Source organism: Jaculus jaculus, chromosome 16 (genome assembly GCF_020740685.1).
Source record: "Jaculus jaculus isolate mJacJac1 chromosome 16, mJacJac1.mat.Y.cur, whole genome shotgun sequence".
NCBI lineage: Eukaryota > Metazoa > Chordata > Mammalia > Rodentia > Dipodidae > Jaculus > Jaculus jaculus.
Window position 1 is genome coordinate 36361771 of NC_059117.1, and position 17482 is coordinate 36379252.

At 41.8% G+C, this 17482-nt stretch overlaps 1 protein-coding gene across 11 annotated transcripts in view; it reads right to left on the reverse strand.

Moving 5' to 3' along the window:
* The window catches only part of LOC101604614 (collagen alpha-1(V) chain-like), a 50614-nt gene that overhangs the window by 17456 nt on the left and 15676 nt on the right, over window positions 1-17482 (reverse strand). For 8 of the 11 annotated variants that reach the window (XM_045136228.1, XM_045136235.1, XM_045136231.1 and 5 more), the window contains 9 exons: window positions 15146-15182; window positions 14326-14392; window positions 7500-11497; window positions 6935-7080; window positions 6468-6594; window positions 4063-4208; window positions 3572-3698; window positions 1859-2004; window positions 1368-1494 (listed from right to left, as the gene is read on the reverse strand). In XM_045136228.1, the coding sequence (XP_044992163.1) occupies window positions 1368-1494; window positions 1859-2004; window positions 3572-3698; window positions 4063-4208; window positions 6468-6594; window positions 6935-7080; window positions 7500-11497; window positions 14326-14392; window positions 15146-15182 (4921 nt within the window). The remainder of the gene's footprint in view (window positions 1-1367; window positions 1495-1858; window positions 2005-3571; window positions 3699-4062; window positions 4209-6467; window positions 6595-6934; window positions 7081-7499; window positions 11498-14325; window positions 14393-15145; window positions 15183-17482) is intronic. The other 3 variants (XM_045136237.1, XM_045136234.1, XM_045136233.1) reach the window with 2 other exon arrangements.

Below are 17482 nucleotides of genomic sequence, written 5' to 3' on the forward strand. Positions count from 1 at the left end.
AGACACCTGTGCCCCTTTGTGCGCGTGCAACGTTGTATGCCTGCGTCACTGTACACGTGCCACACGGGACCTGGAGGTTTGCACAGGATTTCTTAGGCTTTACTGGCAAGCGCTTAATCTACTGAGCCGTCTCTCCACCCTCTCCAAAAATATTTAAGGTAATTGTTATTCATTAAAACATTTTCAAGGAATGATATGATTTTCGCTAGTGTTGTATGAATCCTTTACATTCTATGATTCAAAACCCTCCATGCCTGATAGTTTCATGTCATCACTTCATTTGCATGTTAAATTACATAAAGATAATACCTTCAGGTACTACTGCAGAATAATCAGTGACCAACAATTCCATTCTGATTTAACTGCCTAAACAGGCTCAGATACAGTGAAAAGAATATTTCCCTCTCGTGCATTTTTCTTTTTTTCTTTTGGTCATTTCAAGGTTGGATCTTACTCTCAGCCCAGGGTGACTTGCGATTCACTATACAGTCTTTGGCTGTCCTCACACTCACAGGAATCCTCCTAATCCCACTCCCATGTGGAGTGATTGAGTGCGTGCTCTACAATACCCAGCTAGCCAAATGGATTCTTTTAGAACTTTTATCAGCACCTCCAGATTCCATCTATGGTCCCCAATCAAACATAACACAAACAAAAGGGGAATCTCCTTAAAAACCTATCTACTGGGCTGGAGAGATGGCTTAGCGGTCAAATGCTTGCCTGTGAACCCTAGGGACCCCGGTTCGAGGCTCTGTTTCCCATGTCCCACGTTATCCAGATGCACAAGGGGGTGCACACGTCGAGAGTTCGTTTGCAGAGGCTGGAAGCCCTGGCACGTGCATTCTCCCTCTCTCCCTCTCTCTGTCCTTCTCTCTGTGTCTGTCACTCTCAACTAAATAAAAAAAATTTTAAAAAAATCTATCTACTGATGTTTCCACAAACATTCGGTACATATACACATACATACACATATATGTATAACTGTAGTCAATGGTTTCTGATATTTTATTCTCTGAAAAGATTACAAATCAATTTGGAAACATTCCCACTCTTCCACAAGGAGAGATGGCTTAGAGCTTAAGGCACTGGCTTACAAAGCTAAAGAACCAAGGTTTGATTCCCAAGGACACATGTAAGCCCGATTCCCAAGGGGCTCATGCATCTGCAGTTCGTCTGTAGCGCCTGAAGTTACAGGCGCTCCCAATCTCTCTGTGTATATATTTATCTAACACTTTTTCCTCTCTCTTTTAAATATAGTAAGTAAAAAAAAAAAAAAAAAAAAAACAAAAAAAAAAACAAATAAAAGTAGGATATTATACCAAATAATGTATTTCTTATGTGTTGTTCCTAGTTTTGGATTTACTTACAAGAATACTTCAGGTTTTTCCTTTTCTTCAATTTTTATTATAGTCACATCATTTTCATTACTATTAGCTTCCATTAGGCTTTTGTAAGGAAATACTTTATAGTGGTGTTCCATTTCAACAGTGGAATCTGTATTATGGAGAAAAGGAATGTAAATAACATATGAGTAGTTTTTATGGATGTGGAATATACATTTTCAGATTCCTTCATTCATGCTGTGATAAAAGGTCTACCAAAGGTGTGTGGACATTGTGCATCAGTTTTTTTACACATAGCTAATTCAACAGATGAGACCTTGGCTCTCCTGTAGCTTAGTCTAGTGGAGAATCCTCTATAAATACTAAGTATAAGTTCAGGTAGACGATGTAAGAAACAAGTCACATGGGGACGGGGAGATGTTTCAGAAGCTGAAGGTGCTTGTTCACAAAGCCTGCATCCTGGCTTGATTCCCTTCCTCCCCCGTGAAGCCTGTGCCCTGTGTGCTGGAGTTCACCTGAGGCGGGATGACCGTTGGTTTCCATCACTGTGTCCATTTTGGCAGCAGATGTCTCAGGTGTTGCTGTTCTCACCAACTCTCGAAATTGACTTTGTATAATTTCACTTTGGTTTACTTTCCCCAAAGGACAGGCTCTTTCATTTCTGTAAGTCAATCACACAAAACAGTGTTTTCTATTAATTCTTCTCATCAAGGCTACAAACCAATTTGGCAAAATTACACACACTTCCCCTATTTAAAGATCTCTTAATGTTAACATTTTTTGTTTTCTTATTATTTATTATGAGAGAGGAGAGAAAGAAAGAGAGAGAGAGAGAGAGGAATGGCAAGCCAGAGCCTTCGGCCACTGTGAGTGACAGGCAGACACCTGTGCCCCTTTGTGCGCGTTCAACGTTGTATGCTTGCGTCACTGTGCCCGTGCCACATGGGACCTGGAGGTTTGCACAGGATTTCTTAGGCTTTAGAGGCAAGCGCTATAATCTACTGAGCCACCTCTCCACCCTCCACAAAAATAATTAAGGTAATTGTTATTCATAAAAACATGTTCAAGGAATGACATGATTCTCGCTAGTGTTGTTTGAATCCTTTACATTCTATGATTCAAAACCCTGCATGCCTGATAGTTTCATGTCATCACTTCATTTGCATGGTAAATTACATGAAGATAATACCTTCAGGTAGTACTCCAGAATAATCAGTGACCAACAATTCCATTCTGATTTAACTGCCTAAACAGGCTCAGATACAGTGAAAAGAATATTTCACTGTTGTGTATTTTTCTTTTTTTCTTTTTGTCATTTCACGGTTGGATCTTACTCTCAGCCCAGGGTGCCTTGCGATACACTATACAGTCTTTGGCTGTCCTCAAACTCACAGGGATCCTCCAAATCCCATTCCCATGTGGAGGGATTGAGGGCGTGCTCTACAATACCCAGCTAGCCAAATGGATTCTTTTAGAACTTTTATCAGCACCTCCAGATTCCATCTCATGGTCTCCAATCAAAGATAACACAAACAAAAGGGGAATCTCCTTAAAAATCTATATACTGGGCTGGAGAGATGGCTTAGCGGTCAAACGCTTGCCTGTGAAGCCTAGGGACCCCGGTTCGAAGCTCGGTTTCCCAGGTCCCACGTTGTCCAGATGCACAAGGGGGTGCACGCGTCTGGAGTTCGTTTGGAGAGGCTGGAATCCCTGGCACGCGCATTCTCCCTCTCTCCCTCTCTCTGTCCTTCTCTCTGTGTCTGTCACTCTCAAGTAAATAAAAAAAAATTAAAGAAAATCTATCTACAGATGATCAACAAACATTCGGTACATATACACATACATACACATTTATGTATAACTCTAGTCAATGGTTTCTGGTATTTTATTCTCTGAAAAGGTTACAAATCAATTTGGAACATTCCCACTCTTCCACACGGAGAGATGGCTTAGAGCTTAAGGCACTGGCTTACAAAGCTAAAGAACCAAGGTTTGATTCCCAAGGACACATGTAAGCCCCATTCCCAAGGGGCTCATGCATCTGCAGTTCGTCTGTAGTGGCTGATGTTACAGGCGCACCCAATCTCTCTGTGTATATATTTATCTAACACTTTTTCTCTCTCTTATAAATATACTAAGTAAAAAAAAATAAATAAAGAAAGAAAAGTAGGATATTATACCAAATAATATATTTCTTATGTGTTGTTCGTACTTTCGGATTTACTTACAAGAAAAGTTCAGGTTTTTCCATTTCTTCAATTTCTGTTATAGTTACATCATTTTCAGTACTATTAACTTCCATTAGGCTTTTGTAAGTAAGTAATTTATAGTGGTTTTCCATTTCAACAGTAGAATCTGTATTATGGAGAAAAGGAATGTAAATAACATATGAGTAGTTTTTATGGATGTGGAATATACATTTTCAGATTCCTTCATTCATGCTGTGATAAAAGGTCTACCAAAGGGGTGTGTACAATGTGCATCATTTTTTTTACGCATAGCTAATTCAACAGATGAGACTTTGGCTCTCTTGTAGCTTAGTCTAGTGGAGAATCCTCGACAAACAATAGGTATAAGTTCAGGTAGACGATGTAAGAAACAAGTCCCAAGGGGCCATGGGGATGTTTCAGAAGCTAAAGGTGCTTGTTCACAAAGCCTGCATCCTGGCTTGATTCCCTTCCTCCCCCGTGAAGCCTGTGCCCTGTGTGCTGGAGTTCACCTGAGGCGGGATGACCGTTGGTTTCCATCACTGTGTCCATTTTGGCAGCAGATGTCTCAGGTGTTGCTGTTCTCACCAACTCTGTCAATTGACTTTGTATAATTTCACTTTGGTTTACTTTCCCCAAAGGACAGGCTCTTTCATTTCTGTAAGTCAATCACACAAAACAGTGTTTTCTATTAATTCTACTCATCAAGGCTGCAAACCAATTTGGCAAAATTACACACACTTCCCCTAATTAAAGATCTCTTAATGTTAACATTTTTTCTTTTCTTATGATTTATTATGAGACAGGAGAGAAAGAAAGAGAGAGAGAGAGAGAGAGAAATGGCAAGCCAGAGCCTTCGGCCACTGTGAATGACAGGCAGACACCTGTGCCCCTATGTGCGCGTGCAACGTTGTATGCTTGCGTCACTGTGCACGTGCCACACGGGATCTGGAGGTTTGCACAAAATTTCTTAGGCTTTACAGGCAAGCGCTTAAACTACTGTGCCATCTCTCCACCCTCTCCAAAAATCTTTTAAGGTAATTGTTAGTCATTACAATATGTTCAAAGATTGACATGATTCTCTCTAGTGTTGTCTGCATGCTTTTAATTGCATAATTCAAAGCACTCCATGCTTGATAGTTTCATGCCATCACATCATGTGCATGTTAAATTCCATTGAGATACTGCCTTTAAGTACTACTCCAGAAAAATCAGTGACCAACAAATCTATTCTGATTTAACTGACTAAACATGCTCAGATACAGTTAAAAGAATATTTCAGTGTGGTGTTTTTTTCCTTTTTTTCTTTTTGTTTTTTCAAGGTTGGATCTTGCTCTCAGCCCAGGGTGACATGAGTTTCATTATATAGTTTTTGGCTGTACTCAAACTCACAGTGATCCTCCTAATACCATTCCCATGTGGAGGGATTGAGGGTGTGCTCTACAATACCCAGGTTGCCAAATGGATTCTTTTGAGAACTTTATCAACACCTCCAGATCTCATGGTCTCCAATCCATTTTAATAGAAACTAAAAAGCACAATCTACTTAAAAATCTATCTGCTGATGATTGAAGAAAATTTTGGCATATATACACATATATGTATAATTGGATTTTATTCAACTCCAAAGGTAATGAAATTTTACGAATTATACCAGGAAATGAATGGATGGAGGTAGAAAATATTATACTAAAGAAGTAACTCAGGTTCAGAAAAAGAAAATCTGCATGTTCTTCCTAACATGTGGATCTGACCTTTCATGTGTGTAGAGATCAGTAAGGAATGATGTCCACAGGCATGTGCATGAAACTGGATGGATCTAGGTCTCTAACACTTGGAAATAAAATATCAGATTCATTAGAACACAAATTTCTTCCTCTATTGTATCACTTCCAAGAGGTTGCAATCATCCTTCCAATGGATGAAGTAAAAAGAGAAACCCCTTCCGTTCTCCATTTTCCTTCACTTTCTAAGAAGCTCTCTAATGCTTTTGTGAGGAAACCTTGTCCAAGGCGTTTGGTGTCATTATCCTCTACAGCCAAGCTTCCATCGTCTCTGTTCCTGCTCGTCAGTGTGCCTGGTGTCCATCTCCCGCCACCTTTCAGCAATGAGATGGAGTTGAATATCCTTGTACTTTCAATGAAGAATACATGAATCTGCACTACTTCCATGGAAACCGAGCACTGTAAACTTCTTGTCCATGGAAAGGAATATTTGGTGGTCTCGCCTTCCCTTGGTGTGCTATAGATCACCGGGCACGGGCCTGCTGTAACTTGTGGCACAGTGTCCATTTCAGCAGTTTTACCAGGAGACCCTTCAGTGGTTGATTCAGACACGTATTCGCTTATAGTGAATTTGCTATTTTCACCTATCTTTTCATCTCCCAGAGGGCAGGGGGTTACACTCCTTTAAGGGTTTCATAAGAGCCAATGATTTCTACTATTTTATTCTCTGACAAGATAATAATTTGGGAACATTCCCACTCTTCCACAAGGAGAGAAGCCTTAGTGCTTAAGGTACTTGCTTACAAAGCTAAAGAACCCAGGTTCGATTACTCAGGATACACGTAGGCCTGATCCCCGAGGGGGCCTATGCATCTGGAGTTCGACTGTAGCAGCTGAATGACAGGGGCACCCTCCCTCTTATATATATATGTGTGTGTGTGTGTGTGTATGTATGTATGTATGTGTCTGTGTGTGTGTGTATGTATGTATGTATGTGTATATATATATGTATGTGTATATATATATATGTGTGTGTGTGTATATATATATACTATATATACACACACACACATATATATATCCCACTCTTTTACTCTCTTTCAAATATATTAAGTAAATAAACAAATAAAACTAGGATATTATACCTCATAATGTATTTCTTATGTGTTTTTCCTAGTTTTGGATTTACTTACGAGAAAACTTCAGGTTTTTCCATTTTTTCCATTTCTATTATAGTTACATCATTTTTAGTACTATTAACTTCCATTAGGCTTCTGTAAGGAAATACCTCATCTTCTTTTTCCATTTCAACGGAGGAATCTGTATCGTGGATAAAAAGTATGTAAGTATTACATGAGTGCTTATTATCGATGTGGAATGTACATTTTCAGATTCCTTCATTCATGCTCTGATGAAAGGTGTACCAAAGGTGTGTGTACAATGTGCAACATAGTTTTTATGCATAGCTAATTCATCAGGAGACCTTGGCTCTCGTGTAGGTTAGTCTAGTGGACAATCCTTGATACATGCTATAAGAAACGAATCACAATGGGCCGGGAAGATGTTTCAGTAGCAAAAGGTGCTTGTTTACAAAGCCTGACATCCTGGCTTGATTCCCTTGCTCCCCCATTAAGCCTGCTCCCTGTGTGCAGGAGCTCACCTGATGCGTGATGACCATTCACTTCCATCAGTGTGTCCACTGCAGCGGTAGACGTCTCAGGTGTTGGTGTTCTCACCAATTCTCTCAATTGACTTCTTGCAATTTCACTTTTGTTGCCTTTCTCCAAAGGACAGGCACTTTCATTTCTGCAAGTTAGTCATAGAAAACAGTGTTTCCTATTAATTCTACTCATCAAGGTTAACAAATTTGCGAATATTACAAAAATTTCCCTTTTATATTTTTAACAGATTTTTAAAATTTATTGTTTATTTTGAAAGAGATGGATAAAGGGACACAGAGAGACCAGGTTCTTGAGCCACTGTAAACATACATCAAATGCCTGTGGTTCCTTGTTTCCATGTGCCACATTGCATGTTTGCATTACCACAGCTGGCTACATGGGACCTGGAGATTTGTGCAGGAGTTCTTAGGCTTCACAGGCAAGTGTCTTAACTGAAAAGCCATCTAGATGGTCATTAGTTTATCATCATGAAAACGAGCTCAAATCAGAATGAATTTTTCTAACGAAAGAGTTACCTAGCCTAAATTATTGCCATCATCTTACTTATCATGTTTCTCCTTAGCAGGAAACTCTCTGACTGCTTGTACAGCTTCTTCTCCATCATCACAGTCAGCCGCATCAGAAGTATGAGCATCAGGAGGAGTAGGAGGAACAGGAGCAGGGGCAGGAACATTAGAAATCACAAAAAAAGGAGGATCAAGAAGGCCAACAGGAGGAGCAGAAGAATCAGGGCCATCCTGAGCATCGGGACCATCAGAAGTGTCTGGATCATCAGAAGTTGCTGGATCATCAGAAGTGTTGGGACCATCAAAGGTATGTGGACCATCAGGAGTATCAGAAAAATCAGAAGTATCAGGACCATAAGGAATATCGGAACCATCGGGAGTATCCAGACCATCAGGAGCATCTGAGCCATCGGACATATCCGGACCATCAGTTGTATTAGGTGCAGAAGAGGCAAGGAGAGCATGAGGGTCAGGAAACAGCATCACCAGGAACACCAGGACCAGCAGGGGCAGGTGGAATAGCAGGGCCAGGAGGAACAGGAGAAGCAAGAGGAGGAGGAGGAGGAAGAGAAGGTGCGGATACATAGGAGGAGAAAGTGGAGCAGGAGCAGAAGGATCAGCAGGAGTATCAGGATCATCCACAGTTTTGGGACCATCCAGAGTATCAGGACCATCCAGAGTATCAGGCCTATCTGGAGTATCAGGACCATCTGGAATTTCAGGCCAATCCAGACCATCAGGATTATCTGGAGTTTCAAGTCCGTCTGGAGTATTAGGATCATACAGACTATCGGGACCACCTGGAGTTTCAGGTCCATCTGGAGTATCAGGATCCTCCTGAGTATTGGGACAACCTGGAGTTTCAAGTCCATCTGGAGTATCAGGATCATCCGGAGTGTCAGGACCATCCAGAGTATCGGGAGCATCTGGACTTTCAGGCCCATCTGGAATATCTGGATCATCTGCAGTGTCAGGAACATGCAGAGTATCAGGACCATCTGGCGTTTCAAGTCCGTCTGGAGTATTAGGATCATCCAGACTATCGGGACCATCTGGAGTTTCAGGCCCATCTGGTGGATCAGGATCCTCCTGAGTATCAGGACCACCTGGAGTTTCACGTCCATCTGGAGTATCAGGATCATCTGGAGTGTCAGGACCATCCAGAATATTGGGAGCATCTGGACTTTCAGGCCCATCTGGAATATCTGGTTCATCTGCAGTGTCAGGAACATGCAGAGTATCAGGACCATCTGGCGTTTCAAGTCCGTCTGGTGTATTAGGATCTTCCAGACTATCAGGACCATCTGGAGTTTCAGGTCCATCTGGAGGATCAGGATCCTCCTGAGTATCAGGACCACCTGGAGTTTCACGTCCATCTGGAGTATCAGGATCATCCAGAGTGTCAGGACCATCCAGAATATTGGGAGCATCTGGACTATCAGGCCCATCTGGAATATCTGGATCATCTGAAGTGTCAGGAACATGCAGAGTATCAGGACCACCTGGAGTTTCACGTCCATCTGGAGTATCAGGATCATCAGGAGTGTCAGTAACATCCAGAGTATTGGGAGCATCTGGACTTTCAGGCCCATCTGGAATATCTGCATCATCTGCAGTGTCAGGAACATGCAGAGTATAAGGACCATCTGGCGTTTCAAGTCCATCTGGGGTATAAGGATCATCCAGAGTGTCAGGACCATCCAGAGTATTGGGAGCATCTGGACTTTCAGGCCCATCTGGAATATCTGGATCATCTGCACTGTCAGGAACATGCAGAGTATCAGGACCATCTGGTGTTTCAAGTCCGTCTGGAGTATAAGGATCATCCAGACTATTGGGACAATCTGGAGTTTCAGGCCCATCTGGTGGATCAGGATCCTCCTGAGTATCAGGACCACCTGGAGTTTCACGTCCATCTGGAGTATCAGGATCATCTGGAGTGTCAGGACCATCAAGAATATTGGGAGCATCTGGACTTTCAGGCCCATCTGGAATATCTGGTTCATCTGCAGTGTCAGGAACATGCAGAGTATCAGGACCATCTGGCGTTTCAAGTCCGTCTGGAGTATTAGGATCATCCAGACTATCAGGACCATCTGGAGTTTCAGGTCCATCTGGAGGATCAGGATCCTCCTGAGTATCAGGACCACCTGGAGTTTCACGTCCATCTGGAGTATCAGGATCATCCAGAGTGTCAGGACCATCCAGAATATTGGGAGCATCTGGACTATCAGGCCCATCTGGAATATCTGGATCATCTGAAGTGTCAGGAACATGCAGAGTATCAGGACCACCTGGAGTTTCACGTCCATCTGGAGTATCAGGATCATCCGGAATGTCAGTAACATCCAGAGTATTGGGAGCATCTGGACTTTCAGGCCCATCTGGAATATCTGGTTCATCTGCAGTGTCAGGAACATGCAGAGTATAAGGACCATCTGGCGTTTCAAGTCCATCTGGAGTATAAGGATCATCCAGACTATCGGGACCAACTGGAGTTTCAGGTCCATCTGGAGGATCAGGATCCTCCTGAGTATCAGGACAACCTGGAGTTTCACGTCCATCTGGAGTATCAGGATCATCCGGAGTGTCAGGACCATCCAGAGTATCAGGAACATCTGGATTTTCAGGTCCATCTGGAATATCGGGATCATCTGGAGTGTCAGGACTATCCAGACTATCAGGACAATCTGGAGTTTCAGGTCCATCTAGAATGTCACAATCATCCGGAGTATCGGGACCACCTGGAGTTTCAGGTCCATCTTGAGTATCAGGATCATCTGGATTATCAGGGCCATCTGGAATTTCAGGTCCATCTGGAATATCAGGATCATCTGGAGTGTCACGACCATCCAGAGTATTGGGATCATCTGGAGTTTCAGGCCCATCTGGAATATTTGGATCATCTGGAGTGTCAGGACCATCCAGAGTATTGGGATCATCTGGAGTTTCAGGCCCATCTGGAATATTTGGATCATCTGGAGTGTCAGGAGCATCCAAAGTATTGGGTTCATCTGGAATTTCAGGCCCATCTGGAATATCAGGATCATCTGGAGCGTCAGGGCCATCCAGAGTATTGGGATCATCTGGAGTTTCTGGCCCATCTGGAATATTTGGATCATCTGGACTGTCAGGACCATCCCGAGTATCACGACTATCTGGAGTTTTAGGTCCATCTAGAATATCTGGATCATCTGGAGTGTCAGGATCACACAGAGTATTGTGACCACCTGGAGTTTCAGGGACATCTGGAATATCAGGATCATCCATAGTATCAGGACCATGTGAAGTTTCAGGTCCATCTGGAATATCAGGTTCATCCAGAGTGTCAGGATCATCAAGAGTATCAGCACCATCTGGAGTTTCAGGTCCATCTGGAATATCACAATCATTTGGAGTGTCAGGACCATCCAGAGTATCAGGACCAGCTCGATTATCAGGAACATCTAGAGTATCGGGACCATCTGGAGTTTCAGGCCCATCTGGAATATTTGGATCATCTGGAGTGTCAGGACCATCAGGAATATCTGGATCATCTGTAGTGTCAGGACCTTCCAGAGTATCACCACCATTTGGAGTTTCAGGGACATCTGGAGTATTGGGATCATCCAGAGTATCGGGACCATCTGTAGTTTCAGGTCCAACTGGACTACCAGGATCATCCAGAGTGTCACGACCATCCAGAGTATCGGGACCAACTGGAGTTTCAGGTCCATCTGGAGTATCAGGATCATCCGAAGTATCAGGACCATCTGGAGTATCACGAGCAGAAGGAGCAGGAGAATCAAATGGATCATCATCAGGAGTAGTAGAGGCAGGAGTAGGAAGTGGATCAGGAGAAGCAGTAGGGGCAGGAGCAGGAGGATCAGTGCCATCAGCAGCAGCAGCAGCAGTAGAGGCAGGAGCTGCGGCACCAGAACCAGCAGAAGCAGGGTTGGCAGCAGCAGAGGCAGAAGCAGTAGCTGCAGGTCTATGATGTAACTTTTCTGAGTCTTTCAGTAACTTCCTTGCCATTTCCTTCTCCATTCTTTCAACCTTTAATGACAGTTTCAGTTGTGTTACTTTTCACGAAAAAGAAATTCTATAGCTTTCCTAAGGTTCTTTTTTCTTTTTCTTTTATGTTATTGTCTTTTTCCAGGTAGGGTCTCCCTATAGCTCAGGCTGACCTGGAATTCACTATGTAGTCTCAGGGTAGCCTAAAACTCATGGGGATCCACCTAGTTCTACCTCCCGAGTTCTGGGATTAAAGGTGTGTGCGACCATGCCTGTCAGCATTCATTAGTTTTATCACTTGTCAATTCCTTTCCTTGACTTAATTATAGTAAACAAAATTATGTTTTAAAATGTTTATCTATTTGAGAAGGACAGAAAGCCACAGGCACATAGTGTTGGCTACGGGTGCACTAGGGTCTCCAGACACTGCAAACAAACTCCAGATACATGTGCCACCTTGTGCATCTGGCTTACATGAGACCTGGAGAATTGAACCTAAGTCCTTTGCCTTTGCAGACAAATTCCTTTACTTCTAAGCCATCTCTCTAACCCTACAACATGATTTTTGTGTCTTACATTGATTTTGTCATTTTAAGTCATTGAGTTTTTAAATCAATTTTGCTTCATTTCTACGAGAGTAAAAGAACCAAAGTGTTCAGTGGTCTCAACAAAGCATATGCTTCATTCCGTGTCTTCCGCTGTATTCTACCTCACCTAACATGGCCAGTTTCTGTTTATTGGGACAGGAGTAAAGGTATTAAAAATACAAAATGCAGCTTCTTCCACTATGACCCCAATTTCACATTACAGAGCTCAACTTAGTGAAGGCAGCTTGAGAATGTCAGGAACTGAAGAAACTATTTCCCTCTTGCACCTGGTTAATCCCTTTTCTACAATGCCTTTTACATTTTTTTATTGGGAACCTAGGATATCAAAAGAATGTGATTCCTGAAATGCATGAAACAGTATGCACCCACAAGAGGCCTTGTGGATCTGCTGGGGCATAAGCATGGAATTCAGGAGAGGCCTTCCACATTACACATATGTAATGTAACATTCTACTCCTGGGCTAGGGAGATGAATCAGCAGTTAAGAGTGTTTGCTATTTAAGCATTAGGGCCTCTCCTGACAGAGACCGTGAATTTCAAACCCCCAATCCCACATGAAAAGCTGGGCATAGTCATTCACACCTGCAGCCCTGGTCTGTAGCAAGAGGACATGAAAGAATTGCTGAGGCTTGCTAACAGACAGTAGCTTCAGATTTGAATGAGAAATAGGGTCTCAAGGAAAGTCCTAAGTGGAAGTGCTATAAAAGCAGAAAGTGGGTGTTCTCTCTGGCTTCTGCTTGAATGCTCACGTGACATGAGCTTCACACACATATACATAACACACACACACACACACAAACGTTACCTGAAGGACCTTCAAGGCCAATGAATTCTGGATGATTCAAAGCCATTTACAGGCTCTACCCAGCATTTTAAGTCACCCAAAATGATGAAATTCCGTAACACTGACTCAGATAAACTACCCGATGTGATTAAACCAATGAATTTAGGAAATGTGAGGTTTGCAAACGAATTCCTACTTGGGGGATGGGATTGCTTTGCAATACTGTATCTAGATCCTTTGTCAGTCTTAGTATCTTAGTGTGTGTCACGATTCAACATTCTAACATAGTCAAATAACAAATTTACTAATTTTCATGCTACATATGAAAAAACATCATGCATTATAAAACCTAATACATAATAAAATCTGGAGATCATTGAGCAACATTTTAAGGAAGTATCCTAAATGTTTCCTTTTATTTAAGGTAGGGTTCCTCTCTAGTACAGGCTGTCCTCGACTTCACTATGTAGTCTCAGGGTGGCCTCAAACTCCCGGTGAACCTCCTACATCTGCTTCCCAAGTGCTGGGATTAAAGGCATGAGGCACCATGCAAAGCAAAACATGTTTCTTTAGTTACAGAGTCAAACACATTCTTTATGGAATCAAATAGAAAACATGGGACAACCCCTATGTAATATAGATTTTGAGAGACTAAATGTTTAGCTTTCTGGAACTTCTTAACTATGTTAGTGTAAGTATTTTATTTATTTATTTATTAGAGTGACTGAGCAGGCAGATAGAGAATGGGCATACCAGGGCCTCTAGCCATTGCAAAAAAACTCCAGATGCAGGTGCCACCTTTTACATCTGACTTACATGCGTAATTGGGAATTGAACCTCAGTCCATCGGTGTTCCAGGCAAGTGCCTTAACCTCATCGTATTAAGGTACCTTAAGGGATCTCTGCAGCACTCTTTGACAAAATAGACAGGCAAAGAAAAAGAATAGGGAAGAGGTTCTTCTAAAAGGTGCAGGTCTTATGATGAGACTCCAGGCCTCAGATCATTTCCAGAGTTGCATTTATTAATTATTGGATTGAGTAAGGTTTCATGGGGGAGGGGGAATAGCTCAGTGATTAAAAGACACTGGCACGCTCATGCCTGTGTGTGTGTTTAATTAATTAGTAGATTTATTTAGGCATGAGTCATGTCAGTGTAATGTCAAAAGCCCTGTAAAGTACATTTCTACAAATAATCCTTTATAGAATAGTTAATGTCCTGTACTATGGGCCAAGTATCCCTAATTTAATTTTCTAGTACCTGTGGCCTTTCAAACTCATTTTCTTCCTCATCCATTACTACCTCAATATTTGTACTAGTCACGTTTAATTTTATCAAAGTAATAAGTAATTAAATTGGTCTTAACATTACAACTTTCCAAACAAATGATACTGGGCATACAACTGCTGGATTTTAAAAGTAATCACTACCAAAACAAAATTCACAACAAAAAGATTAATTTCAGAAAGGGGCATTTTACCTGGGCATTAAAATCTTCATTTTTCTTGACTCTTTTTTTAGTTTTAGGAGCAGGTCTGTTGGTCGCCCTTCAGAGTGAGAACATTCGATGAGTAACTTTGGTTATTAAAATAAAGTTCGGTAAAAGGTCACTTGTCTGCATAATAGATAGGAGTTCTTCATTTATGTAAGAAAAGTTGACTTTTTAGAGCTTCTAGATATTTATGCCTTTATGTACTTGACTCTGCGGGATGTTCAATGGACACCAACCAGGTCCATACAGAACACCTACAGCCCCAATGTCGGCAGAGTCTGCACTGTGTGTGTCGGTATAGAGTACTTCTCTTGAAGATTTAACGGAACACCCCTAAGTGGACTTAGCACATTTGGTATCTAAATAGGAGCAAATTTCTTACTAAAACAAGGCAAAAAGATAAAGTAGGCCCTCCCAGTTGTCTGTTCTTTGCTAAAGACTAACTGAAGATCTATGTCTGTAAATAGAGGCATGGGACCGACAAGACCACAAGCCTATCTTATACAGACAACCCTCCTGGGAGTATATTTAACACGCTTCAGAGACTGGGAAGTTTCTCAGTTGGGAAAATTAAATCATGAAGTTATCAAAACAGAAACCACCTTCTCTAGACTCCCTTCACAGCTACCGAGTTCATGAAAACCAGGTTAGGAAGCACAGATGTTTTGTAAGCCTGTTGTGATGGTTATAAGCCAATACACAAGAAGTACGTAGATGATGTATATCTGCAACAACACTCAATGATCACAAGTGACTTCTTTGTGTGTTGTCCATGACTCCAGAATATTGAAGGTCAGAGAACTCCTACCTGCGATAGAAGCTGGGAGATGTACTGCAAGCTGCATCTGAAGAGAAAGGAAAGTACATTGTACAACAGCAATACAAAATGGAACATAGTAAAATGACATGACTGAGATATTGGTAGAACATTCATAAATATGAATCTAGAGTGAGCATTCACTAGAATATTAATAGGCAGGTGATCATGCTCTGAACTCTTACTTCCATTACTTTGTGTAATGAAAAACTATAAGGAGAAGAAAGAAATCAATGAAGGATTAACACGTGGAAGTAAACTGCTGTGGGCAATGACCGCCATCCTAACTGAGCACTGTCACCCTCACATAAGGTGCTCTGCCAGCAGAATGACCACCACAAGGTGACAGCGTCAAGCAGCTGGCATGTTGCTGTTCTGGACTTGGTGGCTTCAGGTACACTTCTGTGTTCTTTGTTGGCCAGAGAAAATTATCTCCAGCTCCTCCTTTGAAATTGCTCAGTTTAGGATGAAAGTCTCTCACAAGGAAGGTAGAGCTACAGTCATTGTGCCGTTCAGCATAAAAAAACAGGAAACAGACCAAGAACCAGGATGTATGGAATGAATTTCCAGCTGTCAGTGCAGCAAAACTCAAGAGAGGGCAGAGTGCTTACCCTCCCGACTCCTTCTCTGGGAAAGATGCTAGTGGAAGTGTGTAGTTCTAGCTCTGCTCCCTATTTGATGTGTGCTCATCCTCCACTTCATCTCCCTTTAAAGGAACCATTGAAGGCCATTTGGTTTGGTGATGAAAGGTGCTCATTTGGAAAGCCTGCCAGCCCAGGTTCCTATCTGCAGTCACATAATGCAGCATGGACATTCTCTTGGAGGGGCAAGGGTCACTGTTAGCTTCCCTTCATTCTGCCACCATGCAAGTAAAATAAATAAATAAGTAAAAAGAACTCTGGGGAAGGCCACTGTCTTTGGAGTGAACACCGCTGAGCTGTATGATCTCACAGCGAGAGATGGTGAAGGAGGCACTGGGGACAGAGCGACAAGCCTCCACAGAACCGCCTGACACCAAGCACACTGATCCACGCACGTGCTTGTCCCATGCCTGCAGGTGGCTCTCACTAAAAGAAACAATAATTCATTCTCACTTCACTTGAAGTACACAAACACCCAGTGAGACCTCCCTGGTATTTCCAAAGACGAGAGTTGAGGGTTTTCCAAAAAATAGTCTAGGCTGAGGTGATGATGGTGGAGCACTTCCTCAGCCAACAGCCAATACTGATCACCACAGATAGTGAAGAAAGGGTTATTAACAAAATGGTACCTAAGAAAATAAGCCCTCTTCTAAAAATACTGAATCTCTGCATAGTCATGAATGCCAAAGATTATTACAATTTATCTACAACATTTATTTCCTGGTCTTATTTCCAGTAGAAATGTAGGTATGAAAGATGTTGTAGAGAGTTTTTAAAAGTGCAAATTCTTGAGAGTGTTTCTACACATCTGGACAGACATGGTAGAACATGGTATGTTCCTGCATGATGCGATCTTTGTCAGCACACATGATGTGGCAGATCTCCCTGAAAAGTATACTTTGAGCATGTTATGTAAGTGGCTCTATATTCTACTTTAGCCCACAACAAGGCAAGGTCTGTGCAGACTGAGAGGTTAAAGGTTATACTATACAATTGTAATAGTAGGAACAAGCAATAAATTAATAAAATGTTTCATGTTGTATCTTACTGTATGTCACATATACTGTTTGAAGGTATTCATGGCTTCATGATGTCATCAAGTAGTATTTTACACATGCAATCATTATTAAAATTCCTTGTGCAACTACAGAGAAACCACTACACAGATAAATCGTAATTGTAGAGTAATAGTCATCAGATACAAAATAAATGTATTTATTATACACATGGCCTTAAAATACATTTTTACACCCTTTTCACCTTGTAATGGCAAAAGAAACACAAAATGTTTAACATCTTTCTCAAATATTTAACTTAACATCATTCTCATAGTTGTAAAGGATTGTATCGGTGTGTCTAAGTTTGTTTTCAGGAATCAAAAATCAACCAAAAATTCTGATTTTGAATAATCTAGGAAGAATCTTAACTCACTTTGAACCTCCAGTCACTTGGTAAAGAAATGAACAAAATGTATGATGATAATTGGTATTTGTTTTCCCATGTAAATTCAGAGCACCAGGCATAATGGACGTCAGCACTCTTCCCCGGAGCTGGGGGTGTGGGTCAGTGGTGGAGCATGGGCCTCACATGGGTGAGACCCTGCATTTATCCACAGTGTGGGGAAAAACAAAACAGTCCAGGACTAGAGAGATGGCTTAGTGTTTAAGGTGCTCACCTGAGAAGTCTA